The sequence below is a fragment of the Zerene cesonia genome, chromosome 12 (assembly GCF_012273895.1).
Source record: "Zerene cesonia ecotype Mississippi chromosome 12, Zerene_cesonia_1.1, whole genome shotgun sequence".
NCBI classification, from domain to species: Eukaryota; Metazoa; Arthropoda; class Insecta; order Lepidoptera; family Pieridae; genus Zerene; species Zerene cesonia.
Window position 1 is genome coordinate 4188211 of NC_052113.1, and position 19648 is coordinate 4207858.

The 19648-nt window shown below is 31.7% G+C and overlaps 2 protein-coding genes across 3 annotated transcripts; one reads left to right on the plus strand and one right to left on the minus strand.

Annotated features, from left to right (window-relative positions):
• Positions 1-375: 375 nt before the first annotated feature.
• LOC119830883 (larval cuticle protein LCP-17-like) lies at positions 376-2960 on the minus strand. Its single transcript, XM_038354061.1, has 4 exons — positions 2928-2960; positions 1570-1746; positions 1228-1332; positions 376-779 (listed from the first exon to the last, which is right to left on the minus strand). The coding sequence occupies exons 1-4, from the start codon at positions 2928-2930 to the stop codon at positions 672-674; spliced, it is 393 nt and encodes a 130-aa protein (XP_038209989.1). The 5' UTR covers positions 2931-2960; the 3' UTR covers positions 376-671.
• Positions 2961-11082: 8122 nt separating this feature from the next.
• Positions 11083-19272, plus strand: LOC119830749 (leucine-rich repeat-containing protein 28-like). 2 transcript variants are annotated; one of them, XM_038353876.1, is made up of 4 exons: positions 11083-12190; positions 17845-17995; positions 18408-18953; positions 19087-19272. In XM_038353876.1, exons 1-4 carry the CDS (start codon positions 11521-11523, stop codon positions 19202-19204), a joined length of 1485 nt encoding a protein of 494 aa, XP_038209804.1. In that variant the 5' UTR covers positions 11083-11520; the 3' UTR covers positions 19205-19272. The 2 variants fall into 2 exon arrangements, with proteins under 2 accessions (XP_038209804.1, XP_038209803.1); XM_038353875.1 differs by lacking the exon at positions 11083-12190 and adding an exon at positions 16443-16984.
• Positions 19273-19648: the final 376 nt, after the last annotated feature.

Below are 19648 nucleotides of genomic sequence, written 5' to 3' on the forward strand. Positions count from 1 at the left end.
TATAGCCTATAGCCTTCCTCAATAAATGGGCTATATAACACTTAAAGAATTTTTCAAATCGGACCACGTGTTTCTGACATTAGTGCCTTCAAACAAACAAACAAACTCTTTAGCTTTATAATCCTACTATCCTACTAATATTGTAATTGCGAAAGTTTGTAAGGATGTGTGTGTATGTTTGTTGCTCTTTCACGCAAAAACTACTGAACCGGTTGCAATGAGCAAACACATAGGCAACTTTTTATCCCCATATTCCTACGGGATACGGACTTACGCGGGTGAAACCGCGGGGCGCAGCTAGTATTATTATAGATAGGTAAATTGCAAACTCATTGGAATAAAAAATTAAAAACAACAGCTAATAAATTTCTAATATTTTATTGAAAAACGTTTCAAACTACAAGAATTAAAAATAACATCTTAGAGCTCATATTAACGCTTACTTTTAAAGCTTACAAAACGTTGTTGCGTACAACATTAATATAGTTCTAAGAATGTCCGTGTCTCGCTCAGTGTAAACAATTGATATAAAATAACCTAAAATCCGCGGCCACAGTAAAAACATTTAACAGTAACATAACAGCATACAAAGATGACAATAGCATTCTTATAGTAAGAAATTGTTTTATCGGCTTCCTGGTTGTTAGGCGTATAAGTCAGTTGGTGTTAGCTTAGAGTTTCTTCTCGACTGGAGCTGGGTGCGCCTTGATGTATTCGATGGCGCGAACGATGTAGTCTGGGATTGGGAGAGGTTCTGGGGCTACGGGTAAATGCGAGCCCTGTGAAGAAAAATGATCTTTAATTTCATAGTAATTAAGTTTAGAAGAAACATGATCTATACATATGTATTTAAGACGTTATTATTAAATACAATGCCTACTTGAGTGAAAATAATCGTAATGATAATCGACATATAGTGAATATTGTCGCGTTAGTCATTTTCTCGTGCTTGAATAAGGAAATTCAGAAGTTTATTGATGTTCTAGCTTTCCGCACGCAACTACACCCACATGATTAAAGGAAATCTCCAGAAAATGTTATGTTAACCACAGTAAAAAAGGAGTCTATGTCATTCTCAGCATCCTAACTCCAAAAAAATGGAAGGACGATCAAACATATACTTATGCATTAATAATATTCATAAAACAAGAATAATAGAAACTTTGTGCGGTTAAGGAATTTATGTGCATTACGTCTGTTACATTAATTGCATGCTGTTGGCGTTACCTGTGGATGATATCCATTTTCGTCGGCGATGTATGTAGTCTCAATCTTTTCGCCTTCTGGTGAGATGTATGAGTTGGATCCTGCAACCTCAAGAGCTACCTCGTCCTGTAAAATATTCAACATTTTATTAGTCTTCAGAAAATTTAAAATCGAACCAAATGAAACTTTTTATCGATGAAGTCTTATGATTTCAATTTATTCTATTAATTGCAAGATTGTATTAGACTTCATTGCAGTAGAATGAACGGAGTTACGTACATAAATTATGCTATTGAGTGCTTTTCACATCTAAGCGCTAATCAATTTTAACTCTTAATGTACCGTATAACCTATGTTACGTACCTGGCCCAAAACTTTCAGTTTTCCTTCGGCGTTGCTGGTGATTCCATTGTCAAGCTCATATGAGTATTGGAATGTACCATCAGGTTCGCTTTGGCTGATGCTGCGGACAACTGACACTGTGTTAGGGACACTGGCGGCGCTGGCGCACGCGACCAAAGCGGCAAGGATGAATAATTTCTGAAAGATTTTTGAAAAATTGAAAAGATGCTCTCTTATCAGAATACTATAACAAATTATTATCTGTTTATGTCATACTAGATATTTTTATTGATAGTAGATACTATTAGATATAATATGCCTATTCTCAATGAGGATTATAGCATTATAAGGCAACGATATATATAAAAGCAACTATTATGTCAGAGACTAATCAAAACCGTTTGACAATTGACCACTTACATAATAATATGTTTATATATCCCTGTGTTACGTTAGCTAAGGAACCAATTTTTTCGAAATTACACAACAAAGATGAAATATTAATATTGATACTAGTTTGTCCGATCCACAGAGCAGATAATAGAAGAGGTAGAACAGAAATAGCTGCTGATTCGGTTATATCGTATGTCGCCATTTTTCTTTAAAACTCTCTTCACTAGACTCGGCATTCTCGACTGAACCACAATGAACGCTTGAGCGATCGTTCATATTGCAAGCAATACATAATTTTCTTTATGTTTGTCAACACAGAGCTTATCATATATAAAAACGAATATTATCAGGCGAACCAACAGCTCAGATGCCCACTATTATATAAAAGAAATGTGTATAAGAGCATAATTCACAAGGATATATGTGGAACAAAGCAAAAGATTCTATCACATTTTGTGAAAATGTAAACAATATTCCCAGTTCTGCCTATAATAAAAATATAAATACAAATGCATTTATAAAAGATGATATATAATTAGTTACGGTTGCGATAGAACAAAACTTTAAAAAAAATAATTAAGAAATGGAAATTCACTTTCCTATATTAAAATGTAAAGTACCTGGATGACCGAGCCTTGCTCGGTATTTTTTTTTTTTGTTTTTTTTATAAATTGTGTTTTTCGGAAATTACATTTAAGTATTATTATTCGCCAATAGATGTCAGGAAGAGTCATTATAAATTGGGACTACTCAAACGCCTCCTATTTGTTAAAAAAGTAAGTATAAGTCGATAAAACACGAATATGACATTTTCCAAAAAAGATTCCTAGCTAGATCGATTTATCGCCCCCGAAACCCCCTATATACTAAATTTCACGAAAATCGTTGGAGCCGATTCCGAGATTCCAATTATATATATATATATATATATACAAGAATTGCTCGTTTAAAGATATGAGATATAAGAGGACTGGTTTAGAGCTTACCATATTGTCTTCTCAAAATTCACTGAGACTATAATTCGAAGAGTCGAATTATGAATCTTTTATATAAATTTTTTTTAACGTACTAGGCGTATCCATGTATGTGTGAGGTCATTTTTTTGTCGTTTTACAACTTTAACGGCTACACGCTGACAATTTGTCTCTAAGATATGGATGTTAATAATAATTATGCGTTATGTGAGGTTTTATTTATTTTGATTGGAATGCTATTTATAAAAAAATGTAAGGGATCGTGACTTTTGTAAGTGATAAAGGCGTTTACATACAACAAATTATTTTTAGGGTTCCTTAGTAAATTACGGAACCCTTATTGTTCCGTCCGTTCGTTCTTCCGTTTGGATGTTTGCTATCCTTTTATCTCAAAAACTATAAAATATAACAACCTGAAATCTGGTACAATTATAGATCTGATTAACCGCTGCTAATATTTTTTTTTTAGAAAATTTAAGTGACCACACATGAGAAGGGGAATGGAGAAAAAAACCAAAAAATATATATTTATTTATATAACTCGAAATCTTAAAGCGTTATATTCTTTTGTCTCCGGTGCTATTTAATATACCGAAAAATGCAACAAGATCACCAAGATGCAAACACACCTTTATTTCATGAATAATTAATTTTTGTTCTGCAAAACGTCTATATCTAATGAAATGTCGCACATATTTATTTTTTTCTTACTCAAAATGAATAGCGTCTCCTTTTCCACCTGGTTGTTTAGAAGACATCGCTTCTTTAGCGATAAGATCGCCTATTTATTTCTCTATGACTTGGTGCACAATAAAGTATTTTGATTTGATTTGATTTGATATTTAACGTAAGAACGAGATGAAATAACTAACTATGTATTTGTGTTACTTTTACTATACCCGATATTTTTGTCAATGCAATATGATAAAATACCTTTTGTAATTTTACGGTACAAAATAAAACGATTCCGTTTGTATTTGCGTTGTATTAATTTTCCACTGTTCAAACGTATAGGACAAAAATCATTTGAAAATAATTTCAAACATTGAAGTTCAATTTTAAAGCCATTCTACGACAAAGCACCCGCACGTGAACACAGCTTTACGTGACATTTCGCGTCCAATACGAAACACGTTTTCGTCATTAATTTGAAATAAAAAACGTTTGTTGCAACCGCGGTTTTATTTCGAATTCTATATATAAAGTAATTAAGACAGAATTTGTGATGTGCTTGTTTTGGAGAAATAATATAAAAATTGAACCAACAAAGTATTCTATGCAAATAACAAAGGTCCAAACATGTTATGTCAATATTTTTTTAGTGTACGATGAGTTTAGTATGTGTTTTACTAATATTGTAACTCGCTGACATCACAAGGATAAATATTGTCATGTCATAGCACGTACATATATTAAAAGAGAATTAAAAAATAAAGTATTCACGACTTTCGAGTTTAAAATATATAAAAAAAGGAATATCATTAAAAAAAGTCAGTTAACTTTTTTTTTGTATTTATACTTTACAATCGCGCCTCTATCCTTTCACCACTCTATATTATAAATAGATAAAATAAAAAAATATTAAAAATAAACTAAAATAAATAAAAAATATATTATTGGTGCTTCTCCTTGACACATTTGGTTCTGGTAGTCTGGAAGAGATAGCTGCCTTAGCGATAGGACCTATTTTGCTCTTCTGTCTAAACATGTACATGTATGTAGTGTTTTTTTATCTTTTAGTGCATAAGAAAGTTATTTTGTTTAGAAAAACATAACCAACGATTTAAATTTGTTAAGATTCCATAATTTTCAACGCAAATAAGGTCTTTAAAATTTTCATTTCTAATGCTTTTTTTTATTCCATTCCTATGGATTATAATTAAATAAATTTGGTTTCCAGACGTTTATTCCTAAAGGTCAGAGGACACAGACCTGCCTTGTTAATGCCACGATTGAATTAATAGAAAAAAATATATTTCATTCCGACGAGAACCAGTTTTTATAAAGCAATTTGATGTAATAAACTTACCTATATCCAGTTTTTAAAGGAAAATAGATCGGTGATAACCATTTTATCTTACTATATTTACTTATAACGATCGTTGAATTTTAATTTTAAGCAACAAATCCGAAGCATCATTAATAATAATAAAACTATTCGGACTTTTCCCAAGACTAGATCGTTAAATATTATTACATAGAATTTGCAAATACTTTTGAAATATAACATATTTAGCCGCGAATTATGAAATGTACATAACAAACATTTGTATTTAGACTTATGCTTGCCTTCTTTGCTTGGATGCCATTATTAAGTACTAGACGTTCGCCCCGGCTTCGCCTGGATATCAAGATAATTATTTTTTTAAATTCTCTTCACGTTTTCGCAAATTCCATGAAAGTACCCTATAATAATAAAAAAACATATCGTCTATGGAATAAGGTATATAAATTCGATGTTTTGCTTCTGCCCATATAATAATTATTTAATACTAGACGCTAGTCTCGGCTTGGCCCGGATAAAAAGATTCCTGTTTTATCCCAAAAGAGCATTTAGGTAATCGGCACATAAAGTATTCTATCGCCCAAGTCAACTCATACCCTCTCTGTATACCAAATTTCATCAAAATCCGCTCCATAGTTTCAGCATGATTGACGGACAAACATCCAAACAAACAAACTTTCACATTTATAACATTAGTGTAAGTGTGATTTACCTTATGTAAGAATTACTTGTTGAAATCAACAGATGAAGGAAATATCCAAAGAATCTGATAAATTCTCCTGTATTCAATGCGGGTTCCTGTTTTTATTTGAACATCGCAAAACATTTTCTTTGAATACCATTAAGAACTTAACCTCAAAGCTGAATGCGGCAGCATACAATCTACTCGGAAAATCTGTGCGATACGTAAGTGCTTTTAAGAAACGTGGTTCACCATTTTACTGTAATCGTTTTAAATGGTTTTACATCATAATTAATGTAACATACTATATAAGTTCGCACGTAGTGATTTATATATCAAAAACTGGCCTATAGCTCATGTATAACCTACAGACGTCCGGATCATGTACATATCCAGTGAAAATATTCGAATCGGTACAGTAGTTTCTGAGATTGGCACGTACAATAAACTCTTCAAATTTATATTGTTAGTTTGTATAGCAATGTTGTTTTTTTACTAAACGCGTAGTAAACATATTTTAAGTCCCATGTCCCCTACTGGTAGTACAGAAGATATATATCTGTTTCACTGATCGATTTTTTTTTATGTCATGGCGGGCAACTTAGCTGGTGGTTCACCTGATGGTAAGCGATCACCACCGCCCATGAACATTCGCAAAGGTAGTGCCTCTACCAGAAAAAAATGAAAGTCGTTGAAACGTTTTATTATATACAAAACGGCAACAGGTTTTAAAAACACAAACAAAATCTCCATAGCTCCATTTTTCTTTTTTTTTTTGAATAATTTAGCAATGTTTCGGATTAAGTCGATAGCTACTTTTCTCGTTTATTTTGATTACATAACGCTCTCAAATGGAAATAATTCCAGAAACTACATGATAAGGCTTTATGTTTTGCGCGATGTTTATTGAATATTTGAAAACCAAATTACTATTATAAGAAAATGCAAACGAAGCTTTTTATTTAATAATACTTTATCTAATAAAATTTCACTATGAAATAAACCCAGATAACGTAACATTAAACGGCTTTGATTGTCCTTTTATTTCACTTGTCACATAATCCCATTCTAATTATTTCATTAAAAAAAAAGCAGTGGTGGCATAGTGGTGAGAACCTCGGACTTCAAAAATCGATAAGTCGGGGTTCGAGACCGGGCGAGCGTGCAGGTAATAAATTGATTTTTCAATTTATCTGCACATGTGGACAACATCACCACTGCTTAAAACGGTGAAGGAAAAAACATCGTGAGGAAACCGGCATGTCGAAGTTCGACGACATGTGACATCTACCAACCCGCACTTGGCCAGCGTGGTGGATTATGGCCTGAACCCTCATAGGAGGCCTGTGTCCCAGCAGTGGGAACGTGCATGGGTTGATGATGATGAATTATTTCATTAAATCACGTTTTATATCAGTTTGTTTTAAAATACATAGTAAGGTACCTTTGAAATTGTGTCATTGTTATACGTTCTCCATATTTCTGTCCAATGCAGTACCACTTTCATGAATTATTCCTTTAATATAGAGTTCTTCTAAATGTGTTCATAAATTTCCGTGTGCGTAAAATAATATTCTTTTCATGAATACAAAAGGACTTTAAATTGAATTGTCTTATATTATGAATGGAACAGTGAATGTTAAACAGTTTATTCGAAAATAATGTACGAAACAGAAATTTAGGAACTAATTTCGGTGTGGTTATTAAGCATTTTCAAATGTGAGGTCTACATTTTGATCTTGAATACAAAACAATAAGGCATCTATATAACTGTTAAGTGATCTGTGGTTTCGATTCGGCGGAGTACAAACGAGTTACGTAGTTACGAGTAAAGCTAGTCGATCAGCAAGTAGCTTCTACTCCATGCCTCAATCATGGTATGAAAACTTGTAATGAAAATACTAGCCGCCGCCTAACCTTAAAAAAAACTCTCCTATTTAGTCCTTTAAAAGCAGTTCCTATTTAAAAGCAGTGGTGGCTCAGTGGTGAGAACTTCGGACTTCAAATTCGATAAGTCGGGGTTCGAGACCGGGCGAGCGTGCAGGAAATAAACTGATTTTTCAATTTATCTGCGCATGTGGATAACGTTTTAAACGGTGAAGGAAAACATCGTGAGGAAACCGGCATGTCCAAGAATTAAAAGTTCGACGACCTGTGAAATCTGCCAACCCGCACTTGGCCAGCGTGGTGGATTATGGCCTGAACCCTCATAGGAGGCCTGTGTCCCAGCAGTGGGAACATATATGGGCTGATGATGATGATTTAGTCCTTTAACACAATATGATATTGTTTTCACATTCACACACACACACACTTAACTAATGAAGGGCCTGACACAAATTTTGTTCTTGGTCTTATTTTCTTCATCGTCATATTTTATGTTTGTATAAAGATTTCCTAAAATAAGTTTATTCACGTTACAAAACGTTTAGGAGAAAACTGTGCCCATACGTTTGTCAATTAATGTTAAGCAGATATTCTATGCGGATATTTATTATAAAGTTAATTTAATCGAAAAACTTCAATTTTACCGGATAATTCAGAATCCACTATTAACTCGCGCCGAATGTACGTAATGTTAGTACATTACGTACATTCGGCTTCTCAACCTACGTTAAGGCCTTCCATGGGGATTAAAACAAGATTAAAATCTTTGAATTACTGCATAAAACTACATTTCTTTGATACGAATTTTAATGGAGCACAATAATAAACGAGCGCAATTTGAAATAACGTGAATAAACCTCTTTGAATCTATTTGCTTTTTTATCTGAAAGAAAATAGCAAAATAGATTAAATTATAAGAAAACATGTCATTGCAATTTAAATTGAATTTCATGATGAATTAAAAAAATAAAAGAATCGGTTAACGATCTTTGATTCTTACGTTTTGGTGGTATATTATGTTATATTCTTTGAAGTTTAGATCACATATATAATGTAATACTATCAACTAGGTATAGAACTTTGCAATAAATGTACTCCTTTAATTTTAATATTAATGAAATTCCGATACGCTTTGCGATTTGCTTTAGTCTCTGGAAATTACTACGTGTGGCCAAGGAAAGCTACTTTTAACTAGACTTCTGAATTCATCGTTTTAACAAACGAACATTTATTTTTAATATAAATACAAACTTATGACTAAAAAAGTCGAACTCGAACATGAACTCACACGAACATTCATGACATGCGGTAGGTGTTTAGAAATAAGATTACTGGTCCTTGTTTCTACTAATTAGCAGTAAACTAATAAACCTTAATTTAATTTTACTCAAAGTACTTAATAAAACATCGAAAGCGACGAGGCTTTTATGATGTGAAAATCAAAAGATGGAATAGAATGAATTAATATTTCTGTTCGCATAGCCAGCTCCATTCATTTTATAACAAGATCTTTTATAACTCAAACGTATCAGAAATGCGCTGATTCAATAAGACACAAATTGAGTGAAATGTCATCAAACCGAATTCAGTCATTAAGTGAGCGTTCAAATTCAAATGGGAGGAAAAGTCCCTTTCGAAGATTTACGATTGGCTATTGAGGACTATTTCCCTCGCAAATAACAAAATGAAAAGATGCGAATAGATTCGTTTTAAATTTGATACGAGGAACGTATACACTTTTGCTTGTTTGAATAAGCATAAGTAGATAACATTTTCTAGATTAAATTTTTTTCACCTATTAAGATGTTATATTTTTTACAATAGGCGTAAAAGTTTTCTAGCAGTATTTTTTACTCCTGACTTTTAGACTTGGCAAAATATCGTTCTTAATTATTGTTCGTAGTCATTGAATTTTGATTTTAATTTATATGTATATACGTGCAACTTATTAAATTACGTGTTATTTTTTTATAATAATAAACTGTACATAAAATACGTGTATGTACATGTAGTGTATATAATATACTTATATAATTCATATGATAATTAGAACATAGTTACATTATGTTCCATGGAATGAATAGTTATATTATTTACATCACACTAACATTTTCACGGCATTTCTACCGATAGATACTTCGAGATATTGTAGCAATTATACTTTGAATAAATAGAAACGTGCAACGGTTAAATCCACAGTAGATTTTGACCGAGCTTTGACCACAATAGCTCTACGATTAAATTTAATGAAATTGTTTATCAGAAAGCAAATTTTAGGCACCACTATATAAATATTATATATGTAACAATGAATGTCCGAAATGCAGTGTATGACATGAGTTGCATATTAGTAGACACTTTTAAAGATAGCTCATGAATGATTTATCCTTTTCATGACATTTCGTTCATTAACCAATGAAGTTCGTTCATTAATAAATTCATAGACTACGATAGTTTGTTCAATGTTATTTACGAGCAAAATTATGATGCCAGCCTGATTGATGTAGGAAAATGATGATGCGTGGAAAAAGGAGTTTTGGTCCAGATGAGTACTAAATAGAATAGTACATAAATAAAAATTCTTTACTAATCAATGTCACCTTATTAACCTAGCAATGTATAACCTAACCAAACGTAACTAATTATTTTGTTTTACTTCTAAACGAGTAATTATCAAACAATCGTTTACAAAATAATAGGAAACGAAACAAAACATAGCTCAAGCTGGACCTATCTGATGAAGATGAATCGAAAGCAATTAATTTAATTAACGTGTTTACTTCCATTCCAAATAGAAATAAGTGATGTTATTCAAATTGTTTTGTTTTTAAAGCTTTTATTAGCTGACAATATATTTCAAGGGTTTATTTTAGTATATTGATTGGCATCGCTAGGATTAAATTTTCTTACGTATACTGTATATAAAAAACCGGTTAAGTTGATCTTTTCATTTTTTTAACAATGTTAATCATCTACTCTAAAATGCTGTTCAATCGTGAAATAGTACTGCATTTCTATCCTCGCATCCTTTTCCTCGTACTTCCTAATCAATTGCTTTATTCCCAGCATCAATCATTCCCTTATCCTTTACTCATAAAAAGTTACACAATTACAGCGGCCATACCTCTGCAAATGTTCTTGGGCGGTAGTTATGATCAGGCACAACACCATATCAGCTGCCCACTATTATATAAAAAAGCATGTCATACAAATTTTCCAAAAATTCTGTAAATTATATTCACGGTAAAAGTTTATTTTCATTTCAAAATAAATATACATTTTAACCACATACATAAATTAGAAATACAAATTCTTTTTGAAATAAAAACTTATATTCATTTTACGCTTTGATTCTTGGGAATAATTCTAAAATGCTGATATCTATATCGGATTCGATCAAAGTCCACAAATAAAGTAAACAATGTTTATTGACAAATGTTTAATTATAAATGGTCGCCTTGCATCCATGGACGAAACGCATAGATATTTAGTGAATAATAATATAAACAATCCCACAGTGCTTTCATCCATCACGTAACAGCGGTTGTTTTACACGATCGATATAGATAAAAATTAATTATTATTCCCTTCAAAGCGTGTCGATGTATCGAGCACTCAAGTTCTAATGTTTAGATAATATTACTGCGATAACGTATGTTTTCCATAAAGAAGGAGAGCGTAATAATAGAAAATGTATTTAAAATTAATGTGAAATAATTAAAGTTAGAAAACACATTGTATTACTGGATTATGTTTCTGTGTCAGCGTGAATGAAACGAAGTTATAATAAATGTATAGGTTCTCACTGCGCCCCAGCTCAGAAAACCGCACATGCGCAGTAAAAACACCCCACAAACCAAGAGCGAATGTCGGGAACTGTTCGCTATCAAATATATTCATAAATATCCGACAATTAAAGAAAACACAAATGAGATGTAAGCTTGCAACGTTCTAACAACGAACAGTACGTGAGTAGAAGCATTCGGAGCACGGGCTTTGTCAAAACACAGCAGCTATTCTGCGATGTAAACATGAACGAACGTAAGACTTTGTTTTTTATTTTCTTTCTCATTATTTATTGCTTATACAACGTTAACATGTGGTTTATGGCGAACAATCCTGTTGAAGAAACAAAAATCGTAGCTGTCGACAATCCGCCGAAAATAAAAGCAAGTACTTCAGTGGAAAAATTATCAAATCGCAATCCGATTCCATTGTTCTTCAGAGACGCTTGCAGCATCTTGGACATATTCACGAAACCACCTTTAGTTTATAAAGAAAAGAAAATAAAGCTACCAACTAAACAAAAAATGGATAAAAATAATAATACGATTTCTATGATAGGAATCACTGTATTCCTTGTGCTGTTAGTTCTGAATGCTGCATTTGATGCCTTCAAGGAAAAAGAAGAAAGAAAGAAAAAATTGAACACCGAAGGAAGGAGGCAGTCACTTGCAGAATTCGCAAATAAACCTCTTAGACGAGAGTCGAGCAAGTTCGGTTTTCAATTATTCCAAATAGCTGAAACAGAGAAAACTGGCTCTGATGATAAAGAGTCTCGTCGTAGACCATATACGAGGGGAGAATCGATAAATTCTTATCTCAGCGATAAGAAGCCGCAGACCGAAACCGCGCCCCCCTCAATTGGTGACTCCAATGAACCAAGACTGGTGAAAAGACAATCAATCGCTAAATTAATTGGTATGTGTTGACATTTTCTTCTCCTTGACCTAATCTTGTTTTATAAATGTTGTTAACAAAATGCTTTTTCAATTTATCTGATTGCTGTCAAACATTTTTATTTTAAATGTGAATTGAATACTAATGAATTAAAGCAACTCTTCTTGTTCTTGTCTAGTCAAAAATATTGTGTTTTGAGAATGTTTATGTGTTTTTATTGCCAATGTTTAAACTATCTTCTTTTTTATTTTGTTTTCCATAAAAGGTCTCACTAACGACTGAGCTCAAAAGGTAAGATTATTTATTTATTGTCATTATTTCTATTCATTTTTGCATTGCGGCTTGTAACATTGCACATGTTTTTGCGTTATGCACATTATACAAAACATTATATTATATTTTAATCTAAATTTAAACAAATACAAAAATAATACTTATGTTTGTCAAGCAGGCTTCGTTTATTTTAAGTGTAAAACAAATTTTACAATATCTACTTCTGTCCAATATTATTTTATGTCGTTTTATATAAAGAAATTATGTGAATATATACGAAATTGTCATCATTATATGTGTTTCTACAAGCTCTTTTTGAATGCAATAGAAGCTAGGACGTTTAAAAGCAAATTAATTCATCAAATATGTCCAAACAATTTCCAAACGTACTGTGTTGAAATTCAATAATTGACTACTCGGTGTTAAGGCAGGATGATACATAATAACCATTAAATACAGAGAGTTCCAAACGAGTGATCAAAGCTTTGCCACAATTGTTGTATACATCGATAACAAAGCGGCAATATTCTGAATTTCAATTTAAATTAACAGAATTTTGTTTTTAAAGGCCCCGTATCTCTTAATTGGACATGGACTATTTCTGCGCTCCTCACGTTTTAAACAAACATGTCTCGTACCGGATTTTGTGGCTATGAATTAAATATAACATCACTGCGAAAATGTTTTTCAAACAAATCATTTCATATTTTGTTTATATAATTTGGAAATAAATATTTCAATACGGCATCAGTATATGTTTTTATTTTTTTAAACTATGCTATAGTAAAGATAGCGAATGTAATACTATCAATTTGTGTTACTCATTTGGAATCGTAGGAAAAGGAATTTCCAGCAACTAATGAGCGGATACGTCCTTACGTTTTCCCCTAGGACTGTCAATCTAGAAGCTTGGAAATTGTTTTCTTTCAAACTAACATATTGTAAAGAATATAACATTTATGTTTTTGCAAGCTGCTCTGGAAACATGTGTTGCCAATATAATGAAACCGAATAAAAAATTTTACATACGTCCCAACGCCTGAAACAGGGCACATCCATATTTTTTTATATCAGAAACTAAATAATTTCAGCGATATATTTTTTTAGTAATAACTGAACTAGTGCTTCTCCTGATGGTAAGCCACCACTGCCGCCCATGACCGTTTGCAGAGGTCGGGACCAGAGATATTGGCCTATATATCTCTTTGGATATATAACTAGTTAGTTGGTAACCCGCTAAAAAGTAAATATATACGTATATATGTAAGTAATATTAATAGTTCGATTTTTCAGGAGCACGCCCAATCCCTATGGTGCGCCGGTCTTCTTTCCCAGTTCTGCCGTTGAACCCAGAGCTCCAAGCATTAATGATGCCAAACCGACAATCATCGTTTGACAGTGACGACGAAAGTGATGGGAAATGTCGCAGGGTTAGAATAATTCGCAGGTTTTAAATAATAAGTATACATTTATAAAAAATACATCTATATTTAAAGGACTTTTTGAGTCTTGATACAGTCTGGAGCTTTCCTAAGCATTTGATCTACCTATGATGTTGTAATGCATCGAAAATGTTAAGGAATATCTTTTAAAATATACAAGTTCTCATTGTTTTCCAATAGTAAACTATCCACGTTATATAGTAGTAAATTGTTAAAACAATTCTAAAATTATAAAAGGTTCAAAAGTCATTAGGACCATTTTTCACCCTTTTGGAAAATCTAGGTCAGTTATGAATAAAGCAATTTTTATTTCAAAATTTGACATTTCAAAGCAAACATGGTGAATGAGGCCTTATGTATTAGGGCCAAGAGAAGCATAGAGGACAATTTATAAGAGTTATAAGAATGCGTTAATAAAATGGTACTAAGTATGTATGTCAATAGAACAACAGCTTTGATAAAATTATTTCAATTAATGTAAAATTAAATATGTATATAAACGTACTAAGATGCAACATTCGTATTTTTCATAAAAACGTATATTTAAAAATGTAACTTTAAGTAATTAAAAACGATTGTTATATCTACTAAATGCATTTAATTTAAAAATACTTAAGTATGTAGAATGGTCGTTTTCTTTTAATAAAGTTTTCTTGTTACTAGTGTATGAAGAATAAGAGTGTATGAAAAATGACTTGCGACCAAATGTTAATTTAAAATCTATCTATAGCTTTATCACATATCTAAACTACGCATTATTATATAAATATCAAGACTTTCTTTCTATGGACTTTTGATCGACTATCGACTTATATGTTAATCTCTATACATTTTTTGATTTTCTTATAAGTATTATTATTTTACCACTAATATGAAGGGCTGAATATCTTTATTTGAATAAGAAGTATAATTTCTAATTGCATAATTTTCTACTTCGACTGAATGAATGTGATAACCTATTTATGATGTTATATTACATAAGTAGATAATAACAATTCTTCAATGCCTATTTATATTGTGTAGTTTAATTAATTTGAAAATTGAATAAATGGGATGCGTCAGTGTCTATTACTGTTTTATTGCTAATTGTCACATGAATACGAAATAGATTGTGTATTTTTTATTACTATAAGCTATGACTATAAGCTTTAAATATGTCAATACGTTTTTAATAATATAGCGTATACTATGTATACTAACCAGTTTCTATTTACAAAAATAAAATATGTTATGGACATTATGCATACTACTTGCATATTAAGTTATCTGTGATGACACCACATGACAAATTTCAAAATCTTTGAAGATCTTTGTTGTACACCTGAGTAAAGAAATAAGAATAAATAAACCAAAGGAAAATACGTATATTATTCCATACCAATACGTACGCTTCTATGAAAGAACTTATTACACTCCTTGGCACATAGGTACATATTTATCAAAGTTTCCAGTTTAACCTGAATTAACTGATGTTTCGACAATACAAGAAATGCAGTGCTTCCATTGTTTACAATCGCCGCCGTGTGTCCTCGACCCAATACAATTTCACATTTGGCATCCCGCCAAATTCTTGTACCCAATACGTTAACATTTTATTAGATTCGTTTTTCATAAATACTCTGTGATGCGCTTACACATAGTAAATGTAATTTCTAGTTAAAATTTGGAGTGCAACCTTAGGGTCTGGACTGTTTTTTTTGGTTTATGTCATAGTTCAAAGGTTTGAATAGTCTACTGATATATAACTTTTATATTTATTGATTATATTATCAGGAGATATTAAAGATAATCAATAAATTATTATAAATCCAAATAGGGTTGTAGCGTTGTAGGTTTGTAGTTGTATCTACTTATTGAGTTGTTTAATACAACTAACATCAATATAGACTACGGTGAGTATAGATAAGTACTAAGTATTTAGTTTCAGCAATGGAAAATCCAATCATATTTGTACTTACATAAAGTTTCTCTGAATCGACGTAAACATGAATCAAATTTAACACTTTTTAATTAAACAAGTAAAAAATATATCTAGCTAATTAATACTTAAAATTCATCAATATCGATTGAGGCTGACAAAAAGCAGCTATGCAAAAATACAGTTTCTTTCACGTTGCTTAGGAACGATTTTATCAAATCATTTTATTTCTGGCTACTTATTATTGCGGTGAAATATCTCATTTCCATGTGAGTTTCGTTTAAAAACGCGGGCGAAACCGCGGGCGGAATGTTAGTAATAATACATACACCAAAATCATAATAGGATTATCAAATCATAACAGCAATTATATCAAACAAAGAACTAAGTAAATCGAATCGCCGAATAGCAGTAAAGTAAAAATAGATTGAAGTCTCTCTTCGTCAGATTTTCTTCCGAGTGATGAAATGTTTATGTTTACAACATTCACCACGAATTAAACTATTCCCGTAGTGATTTATGCTAATGTAGAAAGTGTATGATGTAAAATTGATATGATAGCTACGTCTAATTTTAAATTAAAGGCCTTGCCATAGTTTTAAAAATAATTCATGGTTACCTCACGATTTACCAGTCTTGTACGATCGGGAATAAAGACAGCTCGCGCGGAAAACAGTTTGATTTTTTCGTTGTGAACGATACAATTTTTAATGTTATAATTTATTATGCTTTAAAAGTTAATGCGAATCATAAACCGCAACTGGTTAAACTTTAGTACGGCAATGGATTACAATCAGTGTGCTAATGTTTCGAGTGTTCTTCATTGGAATTATCGTGGATTTACCGAGTTCCCGCTTCAGAAGCTGCAAGGCGAAGAAGCCGACGTTATAGACATATATTTGAAGGAAAACCTTATTTCACGTATACCGAGCGAAATTTGCAAACTTAGTAATCTTGAAAGTCTGTACTTGAGCGGTAATGATATTACGGAGTTACCGCGTGAGATATCGAAGCTGCGAAGCCTTAAATGCCTGGATATTAGCGGGAATAGATTAAGATACATCCCCGAAGAAATAGCTGACGCTAAGAACCTCAAGTTTCTGATTTTAGATGAAAATGAACTGAAACGTCTGCCGTTGCGACTGGCGGAATTGCGAATCCTACGTTATCTTTCGGTTTGTGGTAAACAGTATTACATTTTTAATGCTGTGATTTGATTTTTGTATATTAGTTTGTACCGTAATAATATTTATCATACTTATTCTTATACGTACTATAACCATAACTATATGTAACTGTTTATTAACTTACTTCCACGTTAGGCACTTTCATCGCCATGTCTAGGTGTAATATTTTGAGGTACCCATGCAATTCATATCGCATGTAATGGAAGGATATAAAATATACCTTGTTTTAAACTGAGCAGCTTTAATTATATAAAATTTACTTCAATGTTCCCTATTATACAGTCTTCAGTTTTCAGCAACAATGAACTGATTTTAAACATTTTTATAACCGCTTTCAAAGTGGCATGCCTATTCACTTTTAAGTGTTGCTCGTAAAACGATGGTAGACAGTAACCGAGTTTGCTTGAGATAACAAACTGGGCATAAATCTTATTTAATGCTTCCTCATTGATTCTGAAATTTCGAAATTTGTATAGTAATATTTATGTATAAAATAACGAATAAAGATACTATGTCATAATTGACTTATTTGTATACATGTAGGTAGATAATCTTAATTTAAATAAAAAACTTGTCACTTTGATTGTCCGCGATGGAATCCTAACCTACTCAACCGATTTTAATCAAAATTTGCACACCATACGCAGTTTGTTCCAATTTAATAAATAGAACTTTACCTATATTATTCATAAAAAATGACTACGAATACGGGCTTTATATTATTTTATATGAATGACTACCCAGAGCGCGGGTGTGCAGCTAGTATGTATTTAAAATTCACCTGAGTATTATGTGCGTGTTACAGTATATCTACTATTATATTAATTTTCGTTTAATAATTATTGTCATTTACAGATAATAAACTAGAATGGTTACCACAGAGACCAGTGTATAACTACCACCATTGTGAGTTTAGATTTTGGAGGAATGCTGCTATAAGAACAATCCCCTATTCGCTTTGGAATCATATGTTTAGAGATCAACAAACAAGAAGTCTTAACATTGGGTAAGTATTGCATACAATGCGTAAATAAATCAGAATAAGATAACAATATGAAAACTGAACCTAACTTATCTACACTTATATTATATAGAGGAAACTTTTCTATTTTTATATATTTGTAACGTTTTCACGTAATTAAGCACTGGAGCTATTACAAGAATTCTTTCACCATAAGGAAGCTGCAACTTCAATGAGTGGTGGTGTATATATATGCACCACGGGCGAAGCCGGATCGAACACCTAGTTTCGTACAAAATTCTAGAGCAATAATGTTAGTTGCCATACTCCTTTTATATATTTTTTGTGTATAATGCGTAGGTATAAGAATAGGTTGTTAACTGTTTTATGCCCTGGCCATATCTTTGGAGACGTTTGCTGCGTTACATAGTATTTACACACATTTTCCAATTTCCAGGTGTCTACATTTAACAAACAGTGGCGATACATCAAACGGTGCATATATTAAAATTCTTGACAACAAACGAAAACACGAAGTTACCATAAAAACACCATACGATTATGAAACTATATTGACCGGCGATAATCAAACTCCACCTAGTCTATTTGAACTGAGCAAAAGAAGATTTTACATAATTCTCTGTGATATAGCAAATAAATTAAATGACAGACCAGTTAGTATATATTCTGACAATCATAGAGATAATGTAAACAATATTTGTGTAAGAAAACTTGAGGACAAATTAGACGGATTCAGAATAAATGAACATTCACAGATCAATGATATCAATGGAAATTACGAACTGAATAGAAGAAACCAATTAAACTACATTATAAGGAATAGAACAAGGACATATGCTCCAGCTGATATCGTGCGAGGATATTTTGACTATCTTCCTAATTTTATAAAAACTGACCTTTGCAATGGTCCGCCATCGAGATGTGAAAATATCACATGCAAAAATCCAGTTTTCGATTATGCATATTTCGATTTTTGTATCGAGTGAGTATAATTCCTAATACATTTAAAGATTCAACATTTCGGTAATATTTTTCTCAACAAAACTTATTTTCGAACGACAAACCTAAGAAGCAATATTGTTATTTTCTTAAATCTTTTTCCTTTTTTATTTCAGGAAAATAATCCTTATAGATAGTAAAGAAGATGTATTGTTAAGTGCTGTCTTTTGTTCAAAGCTTTGTGCTGACTCGTGGAAATCGGAGAAACCTGCTCTACAATGGAAATTGGTTTAACATTTCCAAATAACAAACCAAACGTATTACTTTAAACGAACGTATTTAAAATAAATATTAAATATATTCGGAGTTTTTTTTTCTTAACTTATCATCTCCTACAATAAATACTCCTATGATCTAAGCAAATCAGACAATTCAAATCTAATAATCACTACTTAATCATGACAAGCAAATTAATATTTTAAATCGTAAAAAGCAAAAGATTTTATAGGAAAGTGTAGGCACTTTATATTTAACAAAGTTTTTTTTTTCGACAATGACGCTCTAACAGGTTGTGAATAATATTTAATATTTTTTTCCTAACATTCATTAGATACCCTTTGTTCTAACTCAGAGTATGAAAACTATGTGCGATGTTTCTTTTGAATCCATATAACAGTTATATAATCGGAGAAGACATTTTTATGAACATTTTATTGTTTATTGTCGATAGAAGACTTC